Source organism: Propithecus coquereli, unplaced genomic scaffold, assembly GCF_000956105.1.
Source record: "Propithecus coquereli isolate 6110/MARCELLA unplaced genomic scaffold, Pcoq_1.0 Scaffold44, whole genome shotgun sequence".
NCBI classification, from domain to species: domain Eukaryota; kingdom Metazoa; phylum Chordata; class Mammalia; order Primates; family Indriidae; genus Propithecus; species Propithecus coquereli.
Window position 1 is genome coordinate 11,279,044 of NW_012150174.1, and position 23,024 is coordinate 11,302,067.

The window sequence follows — 23,024 nt, forward strand, 5'->3', positions numbered from 1 at the left end:
AGTCACTTTCTTATGCACACACTCTTTCAGATGTGCTTTTGCTTTTCTGTTCTGAGCATTTCTTGCCTTCAATGATTGACCCCATTTGACTCTTCTCCTCTTTTTTTTTTTTTTTTTAAATTTCTTTCATCCTTTCAATACTTAAACATTTAGTTTGTCTAGTAATAAGGTCCTTGATACCCTGTTATTGTTGTTTGTGTCTTTGTTTTAGATAGACTGCTTTTCAAAGCATTGTTCCACCTGAGAACTATGGTTTCTATTTTGTTTATGGCTGTCTTCCTTTCTTACATATGGCAGAGTCCCGAGCATAATAGGTATCCAATAAATCTTTCTGGTTGACAGATCTATAAAAGTTTTGGAGGAGTTGTTGTTACCAAACCAAACTTGGATCTGTTTGCGTAGTGTTCAGAAAAAGCCAAACACTGACACCGGGACTTGCAGAAAGAGAAAGTGAGATGTTTATTGCAGGGTACCAAGCGAGGAGAATGGGCAGCTAACACTTAAGACTCGAACTCTCCGATGGCCTGTGTATAAGGGTTTTTAAAGGCAGGGAGACACAAGTTATAGGTAAAGTCATAAATCATTCTGGGGGGGTTATGTATTGGTTTGTCCCCAAAAGGCAGGACATCTTGAAGCAGGATTTTACAGGTCATAGGTGGATTTAGCGATTTTTAAATTTGCAGTTGGTTAGAGGAGTCTAAAAACTTGGAGTCAGCAAACAGGAATATTTAAGTTTAGCTTTAACATATGTTAAGGTAAGGAAGTCTGTTAATCATCATGTGTTGTTATGTCAGAATCAGATTGTGAGAGCAGGCCAAGATATATTGGGTCAGAATGACCAGGTTAGCAAGATTGATGGTCTGCAGACATGACTCTGTCCCGGACCCTCAGGAAAGAATTTTAAATAACAAACAGTGGTCAAAGTTCAGTCCTTGGTTCCCCCTGTTTGAGGTCTTTGTGACAGCGTTTTTTCATCTGGTGGGGGTCTTGTCTTCTGAGAAACAACTCAAGGACATACGTCAAGATGTTACCTTTAGTTTCTTTAAGGAACCTAACATCCTGTGACTGTGACTTATCTGGGCGACTATTGTTTAAGCTCTTATCTTTTTGCTCAGCAGGTGGTTCATTTACTTCTCTAATTATTGGTTGCAAGGCTTGCTAGGTTCCGGAATTCCCTTGAGGGACTCAAAATTTTTCTTTATATCCATACACAGGGGGCCTGACAGACCCTTAAGAGGGGTCCCTACTCCATCTCAATGTGTAATGTTTAGCATCATCATCATTCTTCAATTTTAAAAATACAGAATAATGCCTTTTATGTCATTACCTGGTTTTAAGTTTTTATTTTTCGTTTTATGCTCGTGTGGAAGACAGTTTTTTCAGCATAGTAAAGAGAAGTTCAACAACATATTACTACAAATATTAAATCTAGTTTATTAAACACTAGCCACCTGATATATCAGATTCTCTCAAGAGAAAGGTTAGCGTCCTGGATGCTGGCTAGGCATTTTTTTGAGAGTACATAATGGCTTTAAAGCCATACTCATTTAATATATTTATATTAAGATCCTTGACAATTTAAGAGGCATAGGCACCAACACCTGGAATAAGGGATGGTTACTCTTCTTTTACTGTCTAAAGCTGTGCTTCTGTTGCTGACCCACTCTTAAAAAGAAGAATTTCTTCCCAAAATTTCCATGTCATCCAAAGTCAATATTGGGAGGGAAAGGAGGATTTTAGGGCATACTTAATGTCACTAAGTACAGCCAGATCACTTAGCAGAGTGGCTGTATCAAGTTTACATTTTTACATATAGTGCATGAGAATTCTTGCCTCCCCACATCTTTTCCAATTTTGTTGAATTTTGTCAAAGTCAAATCCAACAATTTTTTACTTTATAAAAGTTTTTATTTTTAGAGTGTTATTTATGAAGTCTTTCTGTTCTCTAGTGTTTTCTGTTCTATAGTGTTATCGCCCAGTAGTTTTTTATACAGACATGTTTATATGGCCTTTTGTAGAGATTTCTTTCTGTTCTTTCTCACCTTTGACTCTCAGGGGGCTTGGCAGTTGGTGTTAACTTTTGGCTGCTCTTGGTGGAAAAAAAAAAAAGTAAGAAAATAGATGCATCTTCCCCCCTCCCCTCAAATTACACACACTTCTCTAAGCCCCGCTCTTCCACTCACAAGGTTGGACTCCTTTGACCCTGTGTGTGCTACATGAACCCTGTCTGCTCAGCTGTAGCTGATTGGAAAGGGATGCATACCTACCCAAGCTGAATACTCACAATCTTCCTCCAAAGAATTTGAAATTAGGGTGTCTCAGCTAGCCTCTGGAAGCACATGAAAATTGAGGGGTTTGAAGGTGACCATCTTCCACTGTGTGCACAAAGCAGCTAAAGAAATGGTCTGCAGAGCAAGGAGAATAAAGAAAATGTGCACAGAGAAATGAAAAAGTCTTATGGTACCTTAGAAAGGGAGAGAGAGGAGCTAGAATGTGAAAGCTGTCCTAGATCCTGATGGCTTTCAGTTTCTGGTTCTACTGTCTCCTGAGACCACATTGCATTTCCTTATCTGTATTCGTTAGGGGTGGCTAACTGCTGTAACAGACAGTCTCCAAAGTGTATAATGATCCTAACACAATAGAAGTTTATTTCTCACTCATATAAAGAGGTCCAGATGACTCTAAGTTAGTGTGGTGGCAGCAATGGAGGACTGCACCACATAGTATTCAGGAACCCAGGCTGATGGAGGATATGCCATTTTTAACACGTGGCTTCCAAGGTCTGTCTGGTTGTCAGCATCCATCCCACAGAAGGGAAATGATCATGGAGTTGAATAACATGGGAGGTTTTATAGGCCAGGCCTTGAACTGGCAGGATCACTCACATTCCTTTGGCTGGAACTCAAGTCACATGGCCACATTTAATTGTATGGGAGTCTGAAAAGTGTGGTCTAGCTGTGGACCCAGAGGAAGAGAATATGGGTTTAGTAAACAGCTAGAAATTATCACATCATATTTAGTGTCTGTATGAATCATACCTCTATGTCCTTTTTAAAAAAAATTTCAAAGTATTATGGGAGTACAAATATTTTGTAATGCTTGAGTCAGGGTTATAAGTGTGCCTGTCACTCAGTATCTGAGTGTTTGTTGTACCCATTAGGTAGGTTTTTCCCCAGTCACTCCTCCCACCTCCCCCCTGATTGATTTCCATTGAGTTCTACTTCCCTCTATGCACTTGTGTGCTCATTGGTTAGTTCTATATCCTTTTAACTAAGTTCCTGTTTTTTTCTTAAACTTGAGTTGGCCTCTGTTATTTGTATCTTAATGCATGAGGTGTTTTCATGATAGCCATATTTAAAATAGTAGAAGAGGTAAACACTGATTAATTCATTTTCTCAGGAAAGTTGGGCCGATTTCCACCTATGATGCATCATCACCAGGCCCCCTCAGATGGCCAGATCCCTGGGGCTCGTTTCCAGAGGTCTCACCTCGCAGAGGCATTTGCAAAGGCCAAAGGATCAGGCGGAGGCACTGGAGGAGGAGGTAGTGGAAGAAGCCTGATGGGGCAGATTATTCCAATCTATGGTTTTGGGATTTTTTTATATATATTGTACATTCTGTTCAAGGTAAGTGGAATCATCTTAATCATATTACATCAATGAAAATCTAATATTGCAATAAAAATCATTGTCTACATTAAAACACTTTACAGTTCATAAAGCTCTTTCAAATTCATCATCTCTTTAAACCTTGCCTCCCCTTCGTGAGGTACTTAGGATAGCTATCATCTCAGTTTTACAGATGAGAAATCTTTGCTTAGAGTTTAAGTGATTTGCCCCAGAATGCACAACTAAAAAGGAGAACAGGGATTTGAAGCTGGATGTTTTGGTTCCTAACCCAGTGAGTGATAAAAGTCAAAATTCTCCCCTCCAAAAAAAAAAAAACTGAACATCTTTACAAACTGAAAAGGCATAAATATTTTCTAAGAAGAGCTTTGTTATTAATATTGGTACAGTGATTTCCAACTAGGCACTGTTAGGCCAAATAATGACTATGCCAACAGCACTTAGTCATCCTCCATTTTTCCCCACAGGGATATGACATGCTGTTTTTAATATCATCTCCTGTAATTCTCCTGAGACAGAACTGTCATGTCTTGAAATTAAGCCTGATATTTCCTAGCTCTGGGAAGACATGGTGTGGGTCCTTTAAAAGCAGACCTCCAGTTAAGTTCCACCTTCAGCCAGGCTTTTGCAAGCCATGGGCATGTGTACTGTGAAGTAGAGCCAGAAGCTTCCCTTTGTCCTCCTAACTAGAGTAAGGTTAGGTGAGATGAGTTCCTTCTTGTCCAGGAATTCTGCAGGCAGCCTGACTTGAGTCTACAGTAATGCCTCTAGGGTGGTGCATATCCCTTTTAGATGAGCATGAGTGAGGTAGATAACCTGTAGGAAGATTTTTTTTTCATTGTGCCTTGATAATTTTTTACTTGGAGATCTTCTTATTTTTCAGTGGCTTTTCTTTTAGATGTTTCTCTAATGTTGCTATTTGATTTGATTTCTGTATAATTTTTGTTTCCCAACCTTTTTTTTTCATTTAATATGAGGGGTTCCGTGACTTTGAGGTTCTGAGCTGCTGTTGATGTGCTATACCTCCTTCAATTCTCAGCTCTCAAAGGGGAAAACAACTGCAGAGGATCGGAAATGCTCTACTGCCACACCTGGAAACACCCACAGGAAAATTAGTAAGTGCTCCCTCTTAGTATATTCACAAGTGTTATTGAGTTGGACAGCTATAATACAGCCAGATGGACAGTCTGTGGTTATGTCTTAAAAGCATTTCTCAAAAGTTGCTCCAAAATTAATCTGATGCCATTTTTGCCTTAGTTCTGGGAATTCTCAAAGATTTCCATATTGATGTTGGGCTTTTAAGGGAAGAATAGGTACAAAAAGGACAAAATCACCAGTCCACTTTTTTATATATTAGCAAATTCAATATTTCACATTTGGAATGCATTACTTCTTATTTCTAGACTTCAAAATATTGGTAGCAAATATCTTTATTTCACAGAGATGAAAACTGTGGCAGAGAAATCATGCCCTTGCCAAAATTGGTTATCGAGGGAAAGAGTTTAACATTTCTGACTCTTGAAATATGGTCATCAAGTATTTATTTCCCAACTAGAATATTCTGTGTTCTTGGAGGAAATCAAATGTGTATAGCATAGCTGTTTCCTCTAAGAATTTATAGACTAGAATGAATGTCAGGAAAAGTAACCTGTGACAAGTTTCCCACCTAGGAAGAAGGGACTTGGCAAAAGCACTGCAGGAAATCATATCTCTGTAGGTCACGATTGCTTTGTGGATTTACTCCTGGATTCTCTATGGAACTAGATATTCCTAGTCACATTTTGTATCCTTTTTGGAAATCTTAAATATAGAAGGAATCCTTGAAGAAAGCTGCTGTGTTCTTAAATGAGATATTAATGGGAAACGTATCAGTAAAATAATTTTTAAAAAATTGATGGAGTCTTTAGAGGGGGTAGGGAGTTATGTATGATGGTTCTTAGATTGATACTTATTTTTCAGCCAATTTTGAGCTTGCTCAACTGCAAGAAAAACTGAAGGAGACAGAGGAAGCCATGGAAAAATTGATCAACAGAGTAGGACCTAATGGTGAGAGGTAGGTTTTCATCTAACAGGATTCAAGACTACTTCCCATTGAGAGAATCAATTCAAAATTTTGCATCTCTTTGATAAATGGACCACATGTTTTCATTTTATGCAATTATCAACTTATCATTTACATATTCTTTTTCATATAACATTTCCATTTCATACTATCAAGCAACCTCAGTTTTTAAGAATTTAGTGTTGTATAAATTATCGTGATAATAAATTTGTAAGTAAATCATGCAGGGTGAAATAACTAGGTTTTAAGACAGACAATTTTCTAGCCGTCTAAGAAAGCTATAATTTTAAGTAAAGATTATTGAATATTTTGCTTTCTATTTAAGACAAAATGAGAGAAGAGAACAAATGTGCTCAAATTAGGTATTTGTGTTTTGTGTTGACTGTGCCAGCACAGAACTAGACATGTAAAGTATGTGTCCAGAGCCAAACTAGCCCTTTAGGATGCCCCACAGGGAAGATTTACACTCTTCTTGCTGCCAGGCTGCCTGAGAATCTTAAAAGGTGACTTCAGGAGGTCGATGGAAGTAGGCAACAACTATGAAAATATGGATGTAGGTTTTTTTCAGGAAAAACCAGAATGTGATATTGAGAACAAAGAGGAATTCAGTTTCAGCTATGCCTCTGACAAGGTTGGAAGAAGAATGACAGGGTGAGCGGCAAAATCCCATGCAGGAGGATGTGTTGAAAGGTCCTTCCTACAGCTTTGGGAGCACATTGTGGAGTCTTTGCCCCAGGAAATTGCTGTCACCTTGGCATCTTCTATAATATTTGCCATCCTTGATGGTACTAATTCCCTGTGCCCCTTTCTCTGTTCACTGGCTCCACCCTTGCCCATCTTTGGCTGGAAAGGAGAAGAGTGGGTATCCTCAGATTGCAGCCTCCTGGCATTTCCCTGCAACGTACACAATGCTGTTAAAATGACATTTATGAGGATGAATCTTGCCTATTTGGGCCCAGGAGCCTTGACCAACCTTCTTTTGGTATGGAAAGCAGGGTCACTATCTAGAATGATCCCCAAAGTGTATAGATTCATAAATATATCTGTGTGAGTGTATGATAATAGTTGATATTTATTGAATACTTACTAAGGACCATGCTCTGAGCTAAATGCTTTACATACATTATCTAACATACGGGTGTTTGTGTGAGTGTGACTAAACCATTTGTGCAGTTACGCTTTTCTGGCCTTTTCTGCCCCACCCTGTAGCTGCCACTTACAGTCTGGGTGGAGAACTACCCAGGATTTTATGGACCCTCATGCCTCAAAAAATATCTGTACTCTAGCCTGGGCCATTGGAAGCCCCAGGCCACATGTAAGGGTCATGAAAACCATAGATGAATACTTATGGACAGGACCTCTCACTTGGGAGACCTGGGCCTTGGGGTAAGAAACCACATGAAGATATTTTCTCATTGTTGAGTAACAGAATCCCTTAACTCAAATCAAATTACCCACCATTTGACCCATGTACACCGTCTGTCTGTAGCCCAAGCCAGGGATGCGATACTATAATCCATAACTACTATCTGTCCTCTTTGTGCCAGGTTTACTTCTCCACGTTTTATGTGCCAAGGCAGAGGAGTTGTCCCTACACTGCAACTGGAGTTGTACCAAATCCTTGTTTCTGGTGCCAGAGGTCCTAGCCTAGAAGGTTTATTTTTTATAAGGTGCTGAGGTGTGGACTCCTGAGAACATATTGATTCAAGCCTGAAATGTGGCAAAGATCATGTAAAACACTTTCCACAGTACTTCTCAGGAACTGGAGAGCAGCTTTCCTTCCACCGAAGAGAGCACACCTCCTGACTCTTTCCCAGTCTTTCATTTTCCAGTCCATAAGATGTCACTTTCTGATACTCCTTAATCCAATATCTTTTATCCTTACAGGTGGGCCCTGTGGTACTGTGAGTCCTCAAAACTGTAAGGGCTAGGCAGCCTGTGTGTCTTCATCTGTTTTCTGTTGCTTTAACCGAATACCGCAGATGGGGTAATTTATAAAGAATAGAAGTTTATTTAGCTCATAGTTCTGGAGACTGAGAAGTCCAAGGTTGACAGACAGGTGTCTGGTGAGGCCTTCTTGTCGCGTCATCCTATGGTGGAAAGGCAAGCAAGCATGTGCAAAAAAAAATCACAAGGAGCCAGATTCCCTTTATAACAATCTGCTCTTGCAATAACTAAACCACTCCCTCAGTAATGACATTTATCCATTCGTGAGGACTCTGCTCTCATGACCTAATAATTTCTTAAAAGCCCTGCCTCTTAATACTGTTACAATGGCAATTAGGTTTCAACATGAATTTCAGAGGGGACTAATACTCAAACCATAGCACCATGTTTCTACATTGTTTTCCTTTTTATACTTACACTTCATATCCTTCAATGTCAGTTTCTGTGGCATTGGTTCTTTTACAAGTCGGTGCTTCTATGATTATTATAAGAGCCCAAAATACTCCAGTGTTTTTTCTGTCGAATCAAAATTGTATCACATCTTTAGGCTTCTGGGGGTCAAGCAGAGAATTTAAGACAAAGAAGACACATTCATTTACAGCCCCCCAAGTCTTTATATAATATTCACTCCACAACTACAAGATGTTGGCTTAAAGTTCAAGAAATATGCAGTTTCTGAAACTTTATCTTAATGCTTACATAAGAATAGAAACATGGGAAAGGTTTTTGATATTTTCTAATAAAACTTTTCAGACAGCTTTCACACATTTAAATAATGAAACCTCCTAGAAGGTCGGTACTGTGCCATATTAGCTCTGATATGGAGTCTTTGTGTCCCCACGCACACAAAGACTAAGGAAAGGATCTAGGAATCAGAAGTGCAGTGTCCTCATTTCTGTTTTTATAGTCAGCAGAATTTCCTTCCTGGAGCACCATGCCCAGTTGTAATGATTTATCTGTGAGAAGCAGGGTATAGCTCAAGAGGTTGCAAAGACCTCTGGTAGGCATGTTGAGTATGTTTGTGGGACTACAGATTTCTGCATGGATTGCTGGAATGTAAACTCTTTGAGGACAGAGTTAATCTCTTGTTCTCTGTGTTCATATAGTGGGTACTAAGTAAATACTTGTTGAATAAGAATAGATATTCACTTTTGATATAAGTGTTTGTATTAATACATTATTTTTGTGATAGAAGAGTAAATCATGACCATTCCCTGTTGAGATCTTTTTCTTCAGTTCCTGACCTCTATATTCAGAGCTCTACTGGCCATATCTCATAGATACCTACCCTTAGCCTCATCAATTGATAAATGTCTCTTGAATGAATGAATGAATGTCCAAAATGGAACTCATCATCTATTCCCAACTGAACCTACTCTACCTTTAATATTGCCATCTTAGCAAATGGCTCCACCATCTACTTAGTTACCCAAAGCAGAAATTAGATATCATCCTTTATTTGCCTTTTTTTCACTTCCTATATCTCATCAATCACCATGTCTTATCATTCCCACCTAATTAATAAGTCAGTTTTCCTGCAAAAGACTGTAAGCTCCATGAGGACAGGAATTATCCTTCTTAGTTCTAGAGCCTATCACAGGTCCATAAAGGCTCTAAAAAAGTATTAGTTGCAGTGGAAGAGAGTAGTGAGTGGAAGCCTTTGTTTTTGACGTAGATCGTAACTATCTCATGGTTTCTTCTCTGATTTTTGTCTCCCTTCAGTTTACTTTCTACTTTCCGAACAGATGGATTATCTCTTTTGTTTTAATCCTTCAACAGGTCCTTTTTGATCTTGAAAAAGTACGGAATCTTTAACATGGCCTGTGTGGTCCTGAGTGACCCAATTGGTCTTGCATACCTCTATTACTTTCCCTTTCTCCATCACTTGCTCTCTCTGGTCCAGCCACACTGACCACTTGTTCCTCTAAAAACCTGTACACTTTTGCTCCTAGGACTTTGCACATACTTTTTCCTTTGCATGGGATGCCCCCTCTCTCGCACCCCCACAGTACACTTATTTTGATTCTTGCTTGTTTTATAGGTCTCAAAATAGACATCATCTTCTCTGAGAGTTCTTCCCTGAACCCACAGAACTTGGTTCGAGGCTCCTCCCATATGTTTGCACAGCACCTGGGTTTGCTTGTGATTACATGCATCATATTACTTTCTGATAACTTTCCTGTCTTCCCTAATGCCCTGTAACCTTAAGGGCAGAGAATTTGCATTGTTCAAATTTGTATTTCTTGTGCTGGCACATTGACAGTGTCAGTAGATGTTGAAAGAGTGAATGAGGTCAATCTAGAGAAAGTACTTTAAAGAAGGCGGCTCCAGCAATAATGAGAATGTCTTCTTTGGTACCTATTGTCCTTTACTCTGCGCAGTCCTGTGTGGTGTCAATGGCAGGTATTATTTCTCTATATGGAACTGTATCTAGGAGAGGGAAAGTGTGCTGTAGGAGCATATATTAGTTTTCTGTGACTGCTGTAACCAATTACCACAAACTTAATGGCTTAAAGCAACATAAGTTTATTATCTTACAGTTCTGTAGGTTAGAAGTCCTATACTGAGTAAAAACCAAGGTGTTGGCAGGATTGCATTCCCTTTTTGAGGCCCTATGGGACAATCTGTTTCCTTACCGTTTCCAGCTTCTAGAAGCTGCCCACAATCCTTGGCCCCCTTCTTCTGTCTTCAAAGCCAGCAACAGTATGATTGAGACCTTCTCATATCATACCACTCTGACCTCTTCTGCCTACCTTTTCCACATTTTTTTTTTTTTTTTTTGGAGACAGAGTCTCACTCTGTTGCCCAGGCTAGAGTGCCGTGGCGTCAGCCTAGCTCACAGCAACGTCAAACTCCTGGGCTCGAGCAATCCTACTGCCTCAGCCTCCCGAGTAGCTGGGACTACAGACATGCACCACCATGCCCGGCTAATTTTTTCTATATAGATTTTTAGTTGTCCAAATAATTTCTTTCTATTTTTAATAGAGACGGGGTCTTGCTCTTGCTCAGACTGGTCTCGAACTCCTGACCTTGAGCCATCCACCCGCCTTGGCCTCCCAGAGTGCTAGGATTATAGGCGTGAGCCACCACGTCTGGCCTACCTTTTCCACTTTTAAGGACCCTTGTGATTACATTGTACCCTCCCAGATAATAAAGGATAATTTCCCTGTTGTAAGGTCAGCTGATGAGCAACATTCACTCCATCTACAACCTTAATTCCCCTTACATGTCAGGTAATGTATTCATAGGTTCCAGAGATTAGGACGTGGACATCTTTGCGGGGAGTGCGTTATTTTGCCTACCACAGAGAGTCCTGTGGAAAAGGAAGAATCTGAATAAGCCTTACAGGATGGAAAGATTTCCTCAGGCAGAGTTTGGAGAAAGAATTCTTCAGAGGGAGTGGGCAGCACAAGCAGCAAACAAGGTGAGAGAATCAGGCATGTTTTTGGAACAGCAAGTAGTCCTAAGTAACTGGGGTGGTATCCACCAGGGCTGGGGTAGATGGGTAGGGCGGTAGGCAATGAGAGGAAAAGCTAGAAAAACAAACGAGGGCTGGACTGGAAGACCTGAGTGGTGGTAGGCTGCGACATTTGGAATTCATCGTCTTTGCAGTGGACTGCCTCTGAAGGCTTTTGAGGAGAAATGTCATGATCTTCTGTGCTTTAGAAAAATAACTCTTACAGCAGTATGTAGAGTGGCTACAGGCTAGAAGTTTATTGAAAAAGTTCTAGCAAAAGATAATAAATAGGCTAGTGAGAAAAGAGGGGCCACATTAAGGGTACTTCATGGAAGAAAAAAATCACAGGCTATATGAGGATACCTTGGGCCTTTGTATAAAAAGTCAAGATTAAAGGTAGAATTAAGGCACCTTTTCACTAGGGGTGGTGATTTAATCTGTGGTACTGGTTCAGATTCTTGAGAGCATGATTATAAGAATGGAGAAACGAGTCTTACTATTGAGCCTTGGGAAAACCATGTTTTAGGAGGTGGGAGGAAGAAAGTGAGCCAGGGTCAAAGATAAAAGTAATGGATAAAGAAGTGGGAGGAATACACATGTCTCAGTAGCTAAGAGAGGAGGAAGTTTCAAGGAGAGGATGGTCCACAGCTTGGAGAGGTCAAGAAGAATGAAATGTGAGAAAAAGATCCTTGGACTTAGGAGTAAAGGGGTCATTGATGATTTTTGCAAGTTTTGGTAGAATGACAGAATGGAAGCCAGAATTCGGGGAGGTGTAAGAAAATGGATGATGAGGAAATGGGGACCAATCAAACTAACACATAATTATTGAGCACTTACAGCGATCATGGCACTGTGCCTATACTGTTATGAACTTAATTATTACTGCCCTCCAGGAGTATCAAACCAAGTTGAGACAATAAGGAATTCATAAAAACATTCATTGCAATAAATTCAGAAGAGGTTATAAGGTGGACCATGATTAATTGCCTAACACTGTGGTCCCTAACCCCTAGGCCATGGACTGGTACTGGCGCTGTTAGGAACTGGGCCACGGAGCTCTGCCTCTCCCCCAGCTCCATGCCCCCACCGGTGGAAAAATTGTCTTCCATGAAACTGATCCCTGGTGCCAAAAAGGCTGGGGATTGCTGACATAAGATATGGACAATACGAGTGTACTTGTTCAGAGTTAAATGAGGATGCTTTAGTTTGAAATTCTCTGAGAAAGCTCTGCTCTGTTCCTGCTTTCCCTAGCCTCACCATCCTCTTTTAGTTAAGGGCTTCTGGTTTTTCATGAGTTAGGAAACAGAACCAAGACTGTTTCATTTAGTAAAGATCAGTATGCCCTGTGTACAGTACAGAGAAGTAACATGTGCAGCCTGAGGGCAAGAGCTTTGTGATTAGCAGGTAGTGTCTTCCAGTCTGCCCCAGAAGGCTCCCACAAAGTGGGTTATTTTAATAGTAAGATTTAGGGGTTATGTGGGACATGAGCTGTTGGGATGAGTCAGGACTCCTACATTGAAGGGAAGAATAGAGCTGTCAGAGGCTCTTAAGTTTAGGATTTTAGTTGAATATGGAACAGATAGGCTTCTTTAGTTCGTGGCTTTGAAGCCATTTAGCGTGGAAGAGGTGGAGCTCATGGTGTTTTTGTTTTCCTCCCACTGTCTGGAATGGTTACACCTTCATTTTCCTCAGTTACCCTCTTAATGTTGAAAGGAGAAATACTTTTTTCTTTTTCCCTATTAGTTATTAGGCTAAAGTTTGTTAGGCTGAGCATAAAAAGGAACGCAGGCTCAGAACTGGCTTGTTAGACAATAATATGACATCTGTACGAGGCTGGTAGGGTTTTTCCTTCCTAAGTGTTATATTAACTTGGAATGCTTAAGGTTTTTAAGAGAACAAGTAGTCTCCGTTAAATCCTGCCACTGGATAAAACTGATGTCAAAGCAGATAGTTCTGAGTCTTTTAAGTAGGGCCTCGTTTGCCTATCAGTGTGATACAGTCCTTCTCTCTCAAACAGAATAATCACAGTATTGTAATCCTTGAGCCTCATGTTATTTTTGCAGATAGTCTTCCAGAGCCACGCAGCTAAATTGGGACTCAAACCAGGTTTTCTAAACTGTGGAACTTGAGCACTGTGCTTCAAGAATTGTACAGAATACTATTAGAAGTCAGGATAATTTTGGTTATCATGCTGCCATTAACTAGTAGTGTGAATACATTATAACCCAATTTCTGTCTAAATGACTGAATTTTCAGAATTACCCAGCTCTAAAATTTTAGAATATATCATTGTTCCTACACAAGTAAATTAAGCCTGGTGATTCTAGTAGCATATTTTTCCCAGAGCATTTACCTTTGATGACCTTGCTTTAGAAAAAAGTGGCTTGTAGTAAGTGGAGTAATATCAGAAACAGTGAAATTGCTAGGAGACTAGAGAAGCAGGGCTGTGAGGTGCACTGAAAGAACATTGAACTGAAAGCTGAGACACCTGGGGTCTGGTCGCAGCATTGACATTAACCATTGTGGGACCTTGGTCAGTCACTTGATCTAATCCGGCCTTTAGTTTTCCCATTTTTTAAATCAAAACATTGAACTAACATCACTAGTTGCCAGTTGTGCAGTTTCAGGATCAATTCCTAGAATAATTATCTGCTGCTGTTGGACTTCGTATTCTAGTATCCAGACAGAGTATAGTGATGTTTATGTCCATTGCCTAGGAGTATTATTGATAAATGGCTGGATTGTTTGTTATTTCTAAGCAGAGCACAGACTGTGACTTCTGACCAAGAGAAACGGTTGCTGCATCAGCTCCGAGAAATAACCAGGGTCATGAAAGAAGGAAAATTCATTGATAGAACTTCTCCAGAGAAAGAAGCTGAAGAGGCCCCTTACATGGAGGACTGGGAAGGTAAACAGTGTCTTCTCATTTCTTTATTAGCTGTCTGCCCAGAAAAGAGATCTTATAAATTTTTAAAAAATCAGCTTTATTACTGAAGTATAATATATATACAATAATAGTCATCAATTTTAAATGTACAGTTGGATGAATATGTAGAGTTTGTGTAATCACACCATAAACTTGATATAAACCATTTCCATCACCCCCTAATGTTCCCTCCTCTTTGTAGCTAATTCTCTCCTCCTGCCCCCAGCAACAACTGAAATACTTTCAATCCCTGTAGTTTTGCCTTTTCTATATAAATGAATCATAACTACATATGTTCTTTGGTTTCCGGCTTCTTTAATTTAGCATAATGTTGTTGTTGAGTGTATCACTACTTTTTAAAATTGCTTGAGTATTCTGTCATTTGCATATACCATAATTTGTTTATCCATTCACCAGTTGAGGAACATTTGGGTTGTTTCTAGCTTTGAGCTATTATGAATCAAGCTACAGTGAACTTTGCATACAAGTCTTTGTTTGAACATATATTTGTGTTTCTTTTGAGTATATACCTAGGAGTGAGATTTCTGGGTTTTATGGTAAGTGTATATTTACCTCTATTAGAAACTGTTAAACTGCTTTCCGAAGTGACTCTACCATTTTGCCTTCCCACCAGCAATGTATGAGAATTGCAATTACTCCATATCCTTGCTAATACTTGGTATTGTCAATCTTTTTAATTTTAGCAATACTAGGGAGTATATAGTGGTATTTCAGTTGTAACTTTAATTTGGATTTCGCCAGTGACTAATGACATGGAACATTTTTTAATGTGCTTATTTGCCATCTGTGTATCTTTGAAGTGTCTCTTCAAATTGCCAATTTTTAAATTGAGTTGATTATGTTCTTACTGAGTTGCAGGAGTTCTTTATATATTCTAGATACAAGTTCTTTATCAGTTATTGTATTTTGCAAATATTTTCTCCTAATCAGTGGCTTGCCTTTTTATTTTCTAACAGCATCTTTCAAAGAGCAGAAGTTTTTAATTTTGATGAAGTACAATTTATCATTTTTTTCTTTTATGATTCACATTTTTGTGTCCTGTTTAAGAAATCTTTGCCTAACTCAAGGTTTGCCAAACTCTGATGTTTTCTTCTAGAAATTATGGTTTCATCTCTTAAAATTAGGCTTGTGATCTTAATTTTATAGATGGTGTGGCATGTCAGGACTGAGGTTTATTTTTTTCCATATCAAATACTCAGTTGTTCCAGCTCCTTTTCTTACATTTAATTCTTGGCTTGTTGGTTGAAAATCAGTTGACCATGTATGTATGTGTCTATTCTGGACTCTGTTTTGTTCCACTGATATATATATGTCTACGCTTGTACCCCTATCACTGTCTTTATTACTGTGTCTTTACAGTAAGTCTTGAAATTAGGTAGTGTAAGTTTCCTTTTTTCAAAATTTGTTCACATTTTCATATAAATTTTCAGTCAGTGTTTCATTTTTTATGAAAAAGCCTGATGGGATTTTGATTGGCATTGCATTGAATCTTTAGATCAATTTGGAAGAACTGATGTTATAACAATATTGAATCTTCCAGTTCATGAACCTGTTATATTTCTCCATTTATTTGGATCTTTAAAAATTTCTCTTAGCAATATTTTATAATTTTCAGTGTATAGGTCTTGTACATGTTTTATAAATTTACCCCTAAGTAGTTTATATTTCTTATGATATCATAAGTGATATTTAAAATTTTTTTGTTTGCTACTGTATAGAAATACAATTGATTTTTGTATTCTGATCTCGTATCTTATGCCTTGCTAAATGCACTTAGATCTAGTAGCTTTTTTAAAATATAGATTTCTTAGGATTTTTTCTATGTAGATGATCAAATCATCTATGAATAAAGACAGTTTCACTTCCTCCTTTCTAATCTGTCTGCCTTTTTACAATTTTTCTTGTCTCGTTGTACTGGCTAGATCCTCCATCACAATGCTGAATAGAAGTGGTAAGGGCAAACATCTTTCTTTCCTGATATTGGAGGGAAACGTATTTTCCATTGGTATGATGTGAGCTGATGGTTTTTCACAGATGTTCATTTGCAGGTTGAGGAAGCTACATTCTATTCATATTTTTTGCTAGGAGTTTTTTGTTATGAATGGGTATTGCATTTTTGTGAATATTCTTTTAAATCAACTATGAGATGATCATATTATTTTTCTGTTTTAGTTGGTTAAAATGGTGGATTACATTGATTTTTGAATGTTAAAACAACTTCACGTTCCCAGGATAAACCCTACTTTGTTATGGTGATATGGTGATATGGCTAGATTCAATTTGCTAAGGATTTTTTTTTATGTTTATGAGGGATATTGGTCTGTGGTTTTCTTTTCCTGTGATGTCTTTGGTTTTGATTTCAAGATAATGCTGGCCGCATAAAATGTGTTGGGATGTGTTCCTCCTTCTATTTTCTGGAAAAGTTTGTATAGAATTGCTGTTATTTCTTCCATAAATGTTAGGTGGAATTCTCAAGTGATACTATTGTGGCCTGGAGTTTTTTTGTGGAAGACTTCTAACTATAAATTTAATTTCTTTAATAGATATAATGCTATTTGGGTTATCTGTTTCTTCTTGAATTATCTTTAATAGTTTGTATCTTTCAAGGAACTTACATATTTTACCCAAATCATCAAACTTATTATTAGTGTAAAGTTGTTTATAATGTTCCCTTATTATCCATTTTATGTATATAAGATCTATCTGTAGGGGTGTACCATGCTCTATTCCTGATATTTGCAATCTGTTCTTTCTTTCTTTTCCTGATCAGACTTGCCAGAGGTTTATCAACTATTTTTTTTTTTTGGAGACAGGGTCTTGCACTGAGAATCTCAATAGTAATATCCTGGTTGTGATATTGTAGTATATAGTATTGCTAGATGTTACCATCAGGAGAAACTGAGTAAAGGGTACGTAGGATTATTTCCTTTCTCTCTCCCTCTTTTTTTTGAGACAGGGTCTTACTCTGTTACCATAGCCAGAGTGCAGTGTCATCATCACAGCTCACTGCAACCTCAAATTTCTGTGCTCAAGTGATCCTCATCCCTCAGCCTCCCGAGTAGCTGGGACTCCAGGCATGTGCCACCATGTCTGGCTAAATTTTCTATTTTTTGTGGAGATGGGGTCTCACTCTTGCTTGGGCTGGCCTCAAACTCCTGACCTCAAGCAATCCTTCTGCCTTGGCCTCCCAAAGTGCTAGGATTACAGGTGTGAGCCACTGCACCTGGCTCAGAATCCTTTGTCTTTCACTTTTAACAGTTTGATTGTATGACTTGATGCAGTCTTATTTGGGTTGAATCCGATTGAAGATGTCTGACCTTCTTGTACCTGAATCTGTATATCTTTCCCCAGAATTAGAAAGTATTCCATTATTATTTCTTTAAGCTTTCTACCCTGTTGTTTCTCTCTTCTTCTTGAACTCCTAAACCTCAAAATTTGCTGTTTTGATGCTGTCCCATAAATCCCTTCTTTGTTCCTTTTCATTCTTTTTTCTGATCTGACTGTATGTTTTCGAATAATGTCTTCGAGTTCACAGGTTCATTCCTCTGCTTGATCAGTTCTGTTGATGCTCTCTTTTAACTCAAGAATTTGTTTTTTATATATAATTTCAACCTCTGCTAAATTTCTCATTTTGTTTGTTTTCCTGATTTCAGTGAATTATTTCTCTGTATTTTCTTTACATTTACTGAGCTTTGTAAAAAATTATTATTGTGAATTCTTTGTCAGGAGGTTCATTTGTCTCCATTTCTTTAGGGTCTGTTCATTTGGTGGCATCATGCTTCCCTGATTGTTGATCTTCATGGCTGTGCATTGGTGTCTGCGCATTTGAAGAAGCAGAAACTTACAATGGGCTTTGCAGATGGCTTTGTCTGGGAAAGCCATTCACCCCAGTCAGCCAATCCAGAGATTCTGGGCAGGCCAATTGGCATGGTCTGCAGGCAGTCTTGCTGCTGGAGTCTTCAGGCAGGCTGGCCTCATGCTAAGTGCATGGGGTTGGGCCTGAAGCCTGAATCTACTGGAGTGGACCTGTTGATTGCATCCTTGAGGGTAGACCTGGAGCGTAAGTGTATGAGGGTAGGCCTGGAACCTGTATCTGGAAGAAGGGGCTGGCCTGAAGCCTAGGTACACAGGGCTGACCTGGGGCTAGAGTGGGCCTCGAGCCTGAGTCTGCAGAAGCCAAGTAGGCATTAGGATGGTCATTGTGCCTGGGTCCACTGAGACAGGCCTGGAGCCTGAGTCTGCAGAGGCTGGCTTGGTGCTGGGGCAGGCCTGGAGCCTGAGTCTGCATGGGTGGGCCTGAAGGCTAGGTCCATGAGGGCTGGCTTGGGTCCTGGGGCCATGGGTCCCAACCTGGAACCCAGGTTCACAGGGGCAGTCCTGGAGCCTAGAGCTATTGGGACTGGCCCAACACTGGGATCTACTAGGATAACCTGGACACAGGGTTTGCTGGACTGTAGGGGTACCTGGGCCAGTCTGAAGGATGGAGGTCTCAGGGACCAGCTAGCAGGCCTGGAGCCTATGTCCATGGTTGCTGACCTGGTGCCTGAAGCTACTAGGGATGCCAGTCTGGTGCTGGGGTAGACCTGGAGCCTGGGGCCACAGTTGTTGGTCTAGCACTGGGTGGGCCTAGAGTCTGTATCTGCAAGGGCCAACATTGAGGCTGGGGCCACAGGTGCAGGCATGATGACTAGGATTTTGGAGTGGGCCTGGAGCCTGAGTCTGTGTGGCCTTTCCTCTTAAACTAAAGCAGATAGTTATGAAAATCCAAAGGTAAGCTTTGTTTTTGGTATGGGGAGAAGACAGGGACATGCCAACAAATGGACTTCTCTTTAGCATTCAGTGGTTAGCATCTAACCAGTAAGTGGCTTCCCCAGCCCCTGTCCCTGAGCAAGTAGCCTGTGAAGCCCCTGGGTAGCTAAGCTCCATTTTACCTAGTGTTCTGTCCACAGTGAGTTAAGCCTCAGAATAAAGACTACATTGGCAAGATTCTTAATATGCTATTGTCATTGCTGGTGAGGGTGTGTTAAGATGGATAGTTTTTATATCACTGTTAGGATTGAAAATTTATACTACTCTTCTGGAAAGTAATTTGGCAGAGAATAAAAAAGGCTTTTAAAATGTCCATTCCCTTTGGTCTAGTTTTCATATTTATAGAAGTCTATCTTAAAGAATTAAGGAAGTGGACATGGATTTACATTCAGAGATCTTAACTGCTATATTACTTATAATAGTGGAAAATTGGAAAGAATCTAAATGTCTTATAGAAGAATGGTAAATCATGTCAATTATGTAGCTATGATGAGATATTTTTCAGCCAACTTTCAAATGCTTAATGACATGAAGAAATGCTCATGATATAATGTTGAATGAGAAAAATCAGGGTAAAACATTTTAGGGATAATATGGTCCTCCTTTATTTAAAAAAGGGGGGAAATATATGTTTATATTAATATGTGGTAAAAAGGCTAGAAGTAAATACAGCAAATTATTATTACCAGTGGTGGGATTGTGGGTGATTTGTGTTTTCTTTTTTAAACCTGTCTGTATTTTTTCAAATTTTCTACAAATGAGTCTCTATGACTTTTATAGTCAGAAAAAAACAGTAAATGTTATAGAAATGTCTCTGCACACCCTACACTGCACCAAAAAAGACCGCTATTTTTCACAATTTGTAGGCAAAAAGTGGTTTGCGTTAGGGTTGAATTTGCCAATTATCATAATGTGCAAATGGGTTCTGAATCCTCCAGCTTTCTGCATTGTGTCGTGAGCACAGCCGCTGTTGCCAGCACTGGCATGTGAGCTCAGCACGGCCCATCTGCTGCTCAGGCTTGCTTGGCTGACACAGATTTATTTCATTTCGTTCCTTAATTTGGCAACATTTTCTCTTTTCTCATTATCATAGCTAGGATTCAGTACCAGTGTTACTCATTTTGTTTACCAGTTTGTTGTTTTCTTTGTTCCATTTTGTGAAGATGAAGAAGCCAACAATGGGAATTCTGTCTTCTGAAAATGCAATGCTTGTCCTTCGGGATCTTGGGCATGTCTTGCTAAAGTGCTCTCTATTTCTGACACTTGCAAGCCATTTCAATTGTTTTGATAAATAGAAAGCTTCATGGTGTATTTTTCAAAGAGCTTAGCATTCCTTTCCTCTCCTCCCCTCCCCCAAGGAAGATTTGGAAATGGTTCTAAATAGAAATTATAAACATTAGCCTTGAGCTGTGCTCTCTCCATCTGGTATTTGGTGCATTTTTTAAAACTGAAGGCTCATGTTGTTCGTTTAATCTTCATCAGCACTGTAGAAGCATGTGGTTTGAGACTTAACTCTGCAGCACCCTACACTTAAGAAGGGATTTTCCTCTGAATTGGTTTGCATTTCAAAGAGCACTGGGATAGTCAGCCAGATTGCTAAGAATTTGCTCAAGTGAAACTTTATAACTATTGGAATCGTCTTAGAGATTTCTTGAATGGATTTGCTAGGATAGGATGGCTGCTGCCTGAGAATCCTCTTTGAGCCTGTCACTCTATTTTTTTGAAGAGACATTCTTTGTAAGACTGTGCTACTTTTCTCTCTAGGTTACCCTGAAGAAACTTACCCAATTTATGACCTTTCAGACTGTATCAAGCATAGGCAAGAAACCATCCTAGTGGATTACCCTGACCCAAAAGAGCCTTCTGCTGAAGAAATTGCTGAAAGAATGGGAGTGATAGAAGAGGAAGAATCAGATCATTTGGGTTGGCAAAGTCTGCCCACTGACACGAGAGCCCAGGAAGATAATTCTGTTACTTCATGTGACCCAAAGCCAGAAACACGTTCCTGCTGTTTTCATGAAGAAGAGGATCCCGCTGTCTTGGCAGAGAATGCTGGATTTAATGCAGATAGCTACCCCGAGCAAGAGGAAACCACCAAAGAAGAGTGGCCCCAAGACTTTAGAGATGAAGGGTTGGGCATCAACGTTGATCAAGTATATACAGGTAGCATGTTGAGGAAGCGTAACCCCCAGGGTTTAGAGTGAAAATGGCCAGTCTGGTGAAGTGTCCATTACTCTAGTCCCAAGGTGACCCTTCTCTACTCAGATTTCCTCCTTGGCTCTGTACCCTGTACTTCTTTGTCTGTGTTCAAATGTTATAGCTATCAGGCCACCACCATGGATATGATGTACCTTTCCTGGTACTCACACCTGTCACCATGTAAAACATGGACATTATTGTGAACACATGACAGCTTTGCTCTTTCTCTTCCTGCTTTCCCCCGTCAGAGAAGTTGATCCATTGAGTAATTATGTTTGGTCTGTAGCAATTTCAGATGGGACCACTCAGGGCAAAGGTCTGACTCTTCCTGCTAGGTGAACAGATGGTTTACCTGTGAACGAACTCAGCTACAAATGATGAGGACTTAAGGTTGCAAGAGTGAAGATTTCAGATGCCAAGATGCCTTATTCTTTGGGCCTTGAGCAGGTTAGTGGTCCCTGGGGGAGAAGCGGACATTTTATTTGTGGGGATGATGGGTAGGTGTAAGACTCTGCTGTCTGAACTAAAGCCCTTCCTCACAGTGGGGGTCTTCCTAGGAGCACTGATGCTGTCTCTGACATCCTTTTTCTCCAGAGTAGTGAAGATTCCCATTGACCCGAGAATGAGTCCGGAGGCCTGTTTGGGGGACTGTTTTGCTCTGATATTGCCTAGATCTCTAGCTTTCTTTATCCTTGTTCTGCCTAACAGAACTGCCAAACCCAGAAGTTCCTTTGCATCAGTGGCCAGAGGAAGCTTTAGATAGAGACTTTAGTCCCTGCCGTGCAGAGCCAAGATTTGAAGTTGTTGAAACTGCAGGAAGGCCTTCCCGAGGTTGTCCTGCCATGAGTAGCTGAGAGGGCCAGGGAGCCAACAATAGGAGGGAGTACTTAGGGGAAATTTGTTTTCACAACCACATGAATTGAAACAGAAATGACAACCGAGCTCGCATACAGTAGGGACGTTACAGAGTATGTCTGTTGCAGAGAACCAATATATCAGTGCCCAGGTGAAAAGACCGTATGTTCCACATTCAGGTATTTGGGTCTTTTGAGAGAGCTGGAGAAAGCAGCACACATAGATTAGAACTGGGAGGATTTTGACCAAACTAAAGGCCTATTCTCCTAAATTGTCATCTGTCATGCATCTTCTTAAGATGGTACCCATAATTCTAACACGAAGGGTGTGTGAATTCAGAGTTTACACATAAGACTTGAGAGTTTGAAGAGGGCACATTCCCAAGGACATTCCCTGTCATGAAATGTTAAAAACTGAAAAATTAAGAAATTATGTAAAGGTAGATAAGGCTTGTAGAGTTCCATTGTGTGTGGCATGAATAAGATGCCAGGAAAATAGTTAAAAGCACACATATAAGCATACAGACTGCTGTTCAGATCATAATCTGTTAGCTACTACTATGCACTTCTTGTTAATGGAACTACAGAGAAAAGTCATTGAAGATTGAGTCTACAGAAATTATATCTCTCTGTGTAGAACATTTGATTTACATTGTAAAGAATGCAGTTTAAAATGTACTGAAGACAAACTAGATACAATGTACACTAAAGGTAAAAATAACATAGGTGCTCTTTATTGTTTCCATATATTGTTTTCTGTGTTATTTCCTTTCATTCACCATGAGGGATTGATTTATGAGGAAAGCCCTGGGTCCCTGGTTCAGATTTCCTTCTTTTCCCTTATTAGAGATAAGTACTTCTGTTTCCCTCTTGTATATTCGTTTGTTTATTCATTTAGCAGACAGCTACTAAGTGCTAGGTACTAGAAACAGAAGGCTCAATTTCTACCCTCAAAAAACTCAATTTAACATGGGAGCCTGACAGATTAATGAACTATGAACTATAAGACAGCTCAAGATTGTAAATTCTGCTGGCAGAGAAATGTGGGTCATGCTGTGTCCCTGCGTATTGTAGCTTTGGAATCTTGGGTCAGCTCCTTAACTGGTCTGAGCCTTGGCTTCCT

The 23,024-nt window shown here is 39.7% G+C and overlaps 1 protein-coding gene across 3 annotated transcripts in view; it reads left to right on the top strand.

The window, feature by feature from the left end:
- RIC3 (RIC3 acetylcholine receptor chaperone) overlaps positions 1 to 22,219 on the top strand; it is a 64,772-nt gene extending 42,553 nt beyond the window's left edge. The window contains exons 2-6 of one of the 3 annotated variants that reach the window (XM_012654357.1): positions 3,400 to 3,626; positions 4,666 to 4,741; positions 5,586 to 5,679; positions 13,855 to 14,000; positions 20,613 to 22,219. In XM_012654357.1, the coding sequence (XP_012509811.1) occupies positions 3,400 to 3,626; positions 4,666 to 4,741; positions 5,586 to 5,679; positions 13,855 to 14,000; positions 20,613 to 21,052 (983 nt within the window). In that variant the 3' untranslated portion in view covers positions 21,053 to 22,219. Of the gene's footprint in view, positions 1 to 3,399; positions 3,627 to 4,665; positions 4,742 to 5,585; positions 5,680 to 13,851; positions 14,001 to 20,612 lie in introns of all 3 variants that reach the window. The other 2 variants (XM_012654356.1, XM_012654358.1) reach the window with 2 other exon arrangements.
- The last annotated feature ends 805 nt before the right edge of the window (positions 22,220 to 23,024 follow it).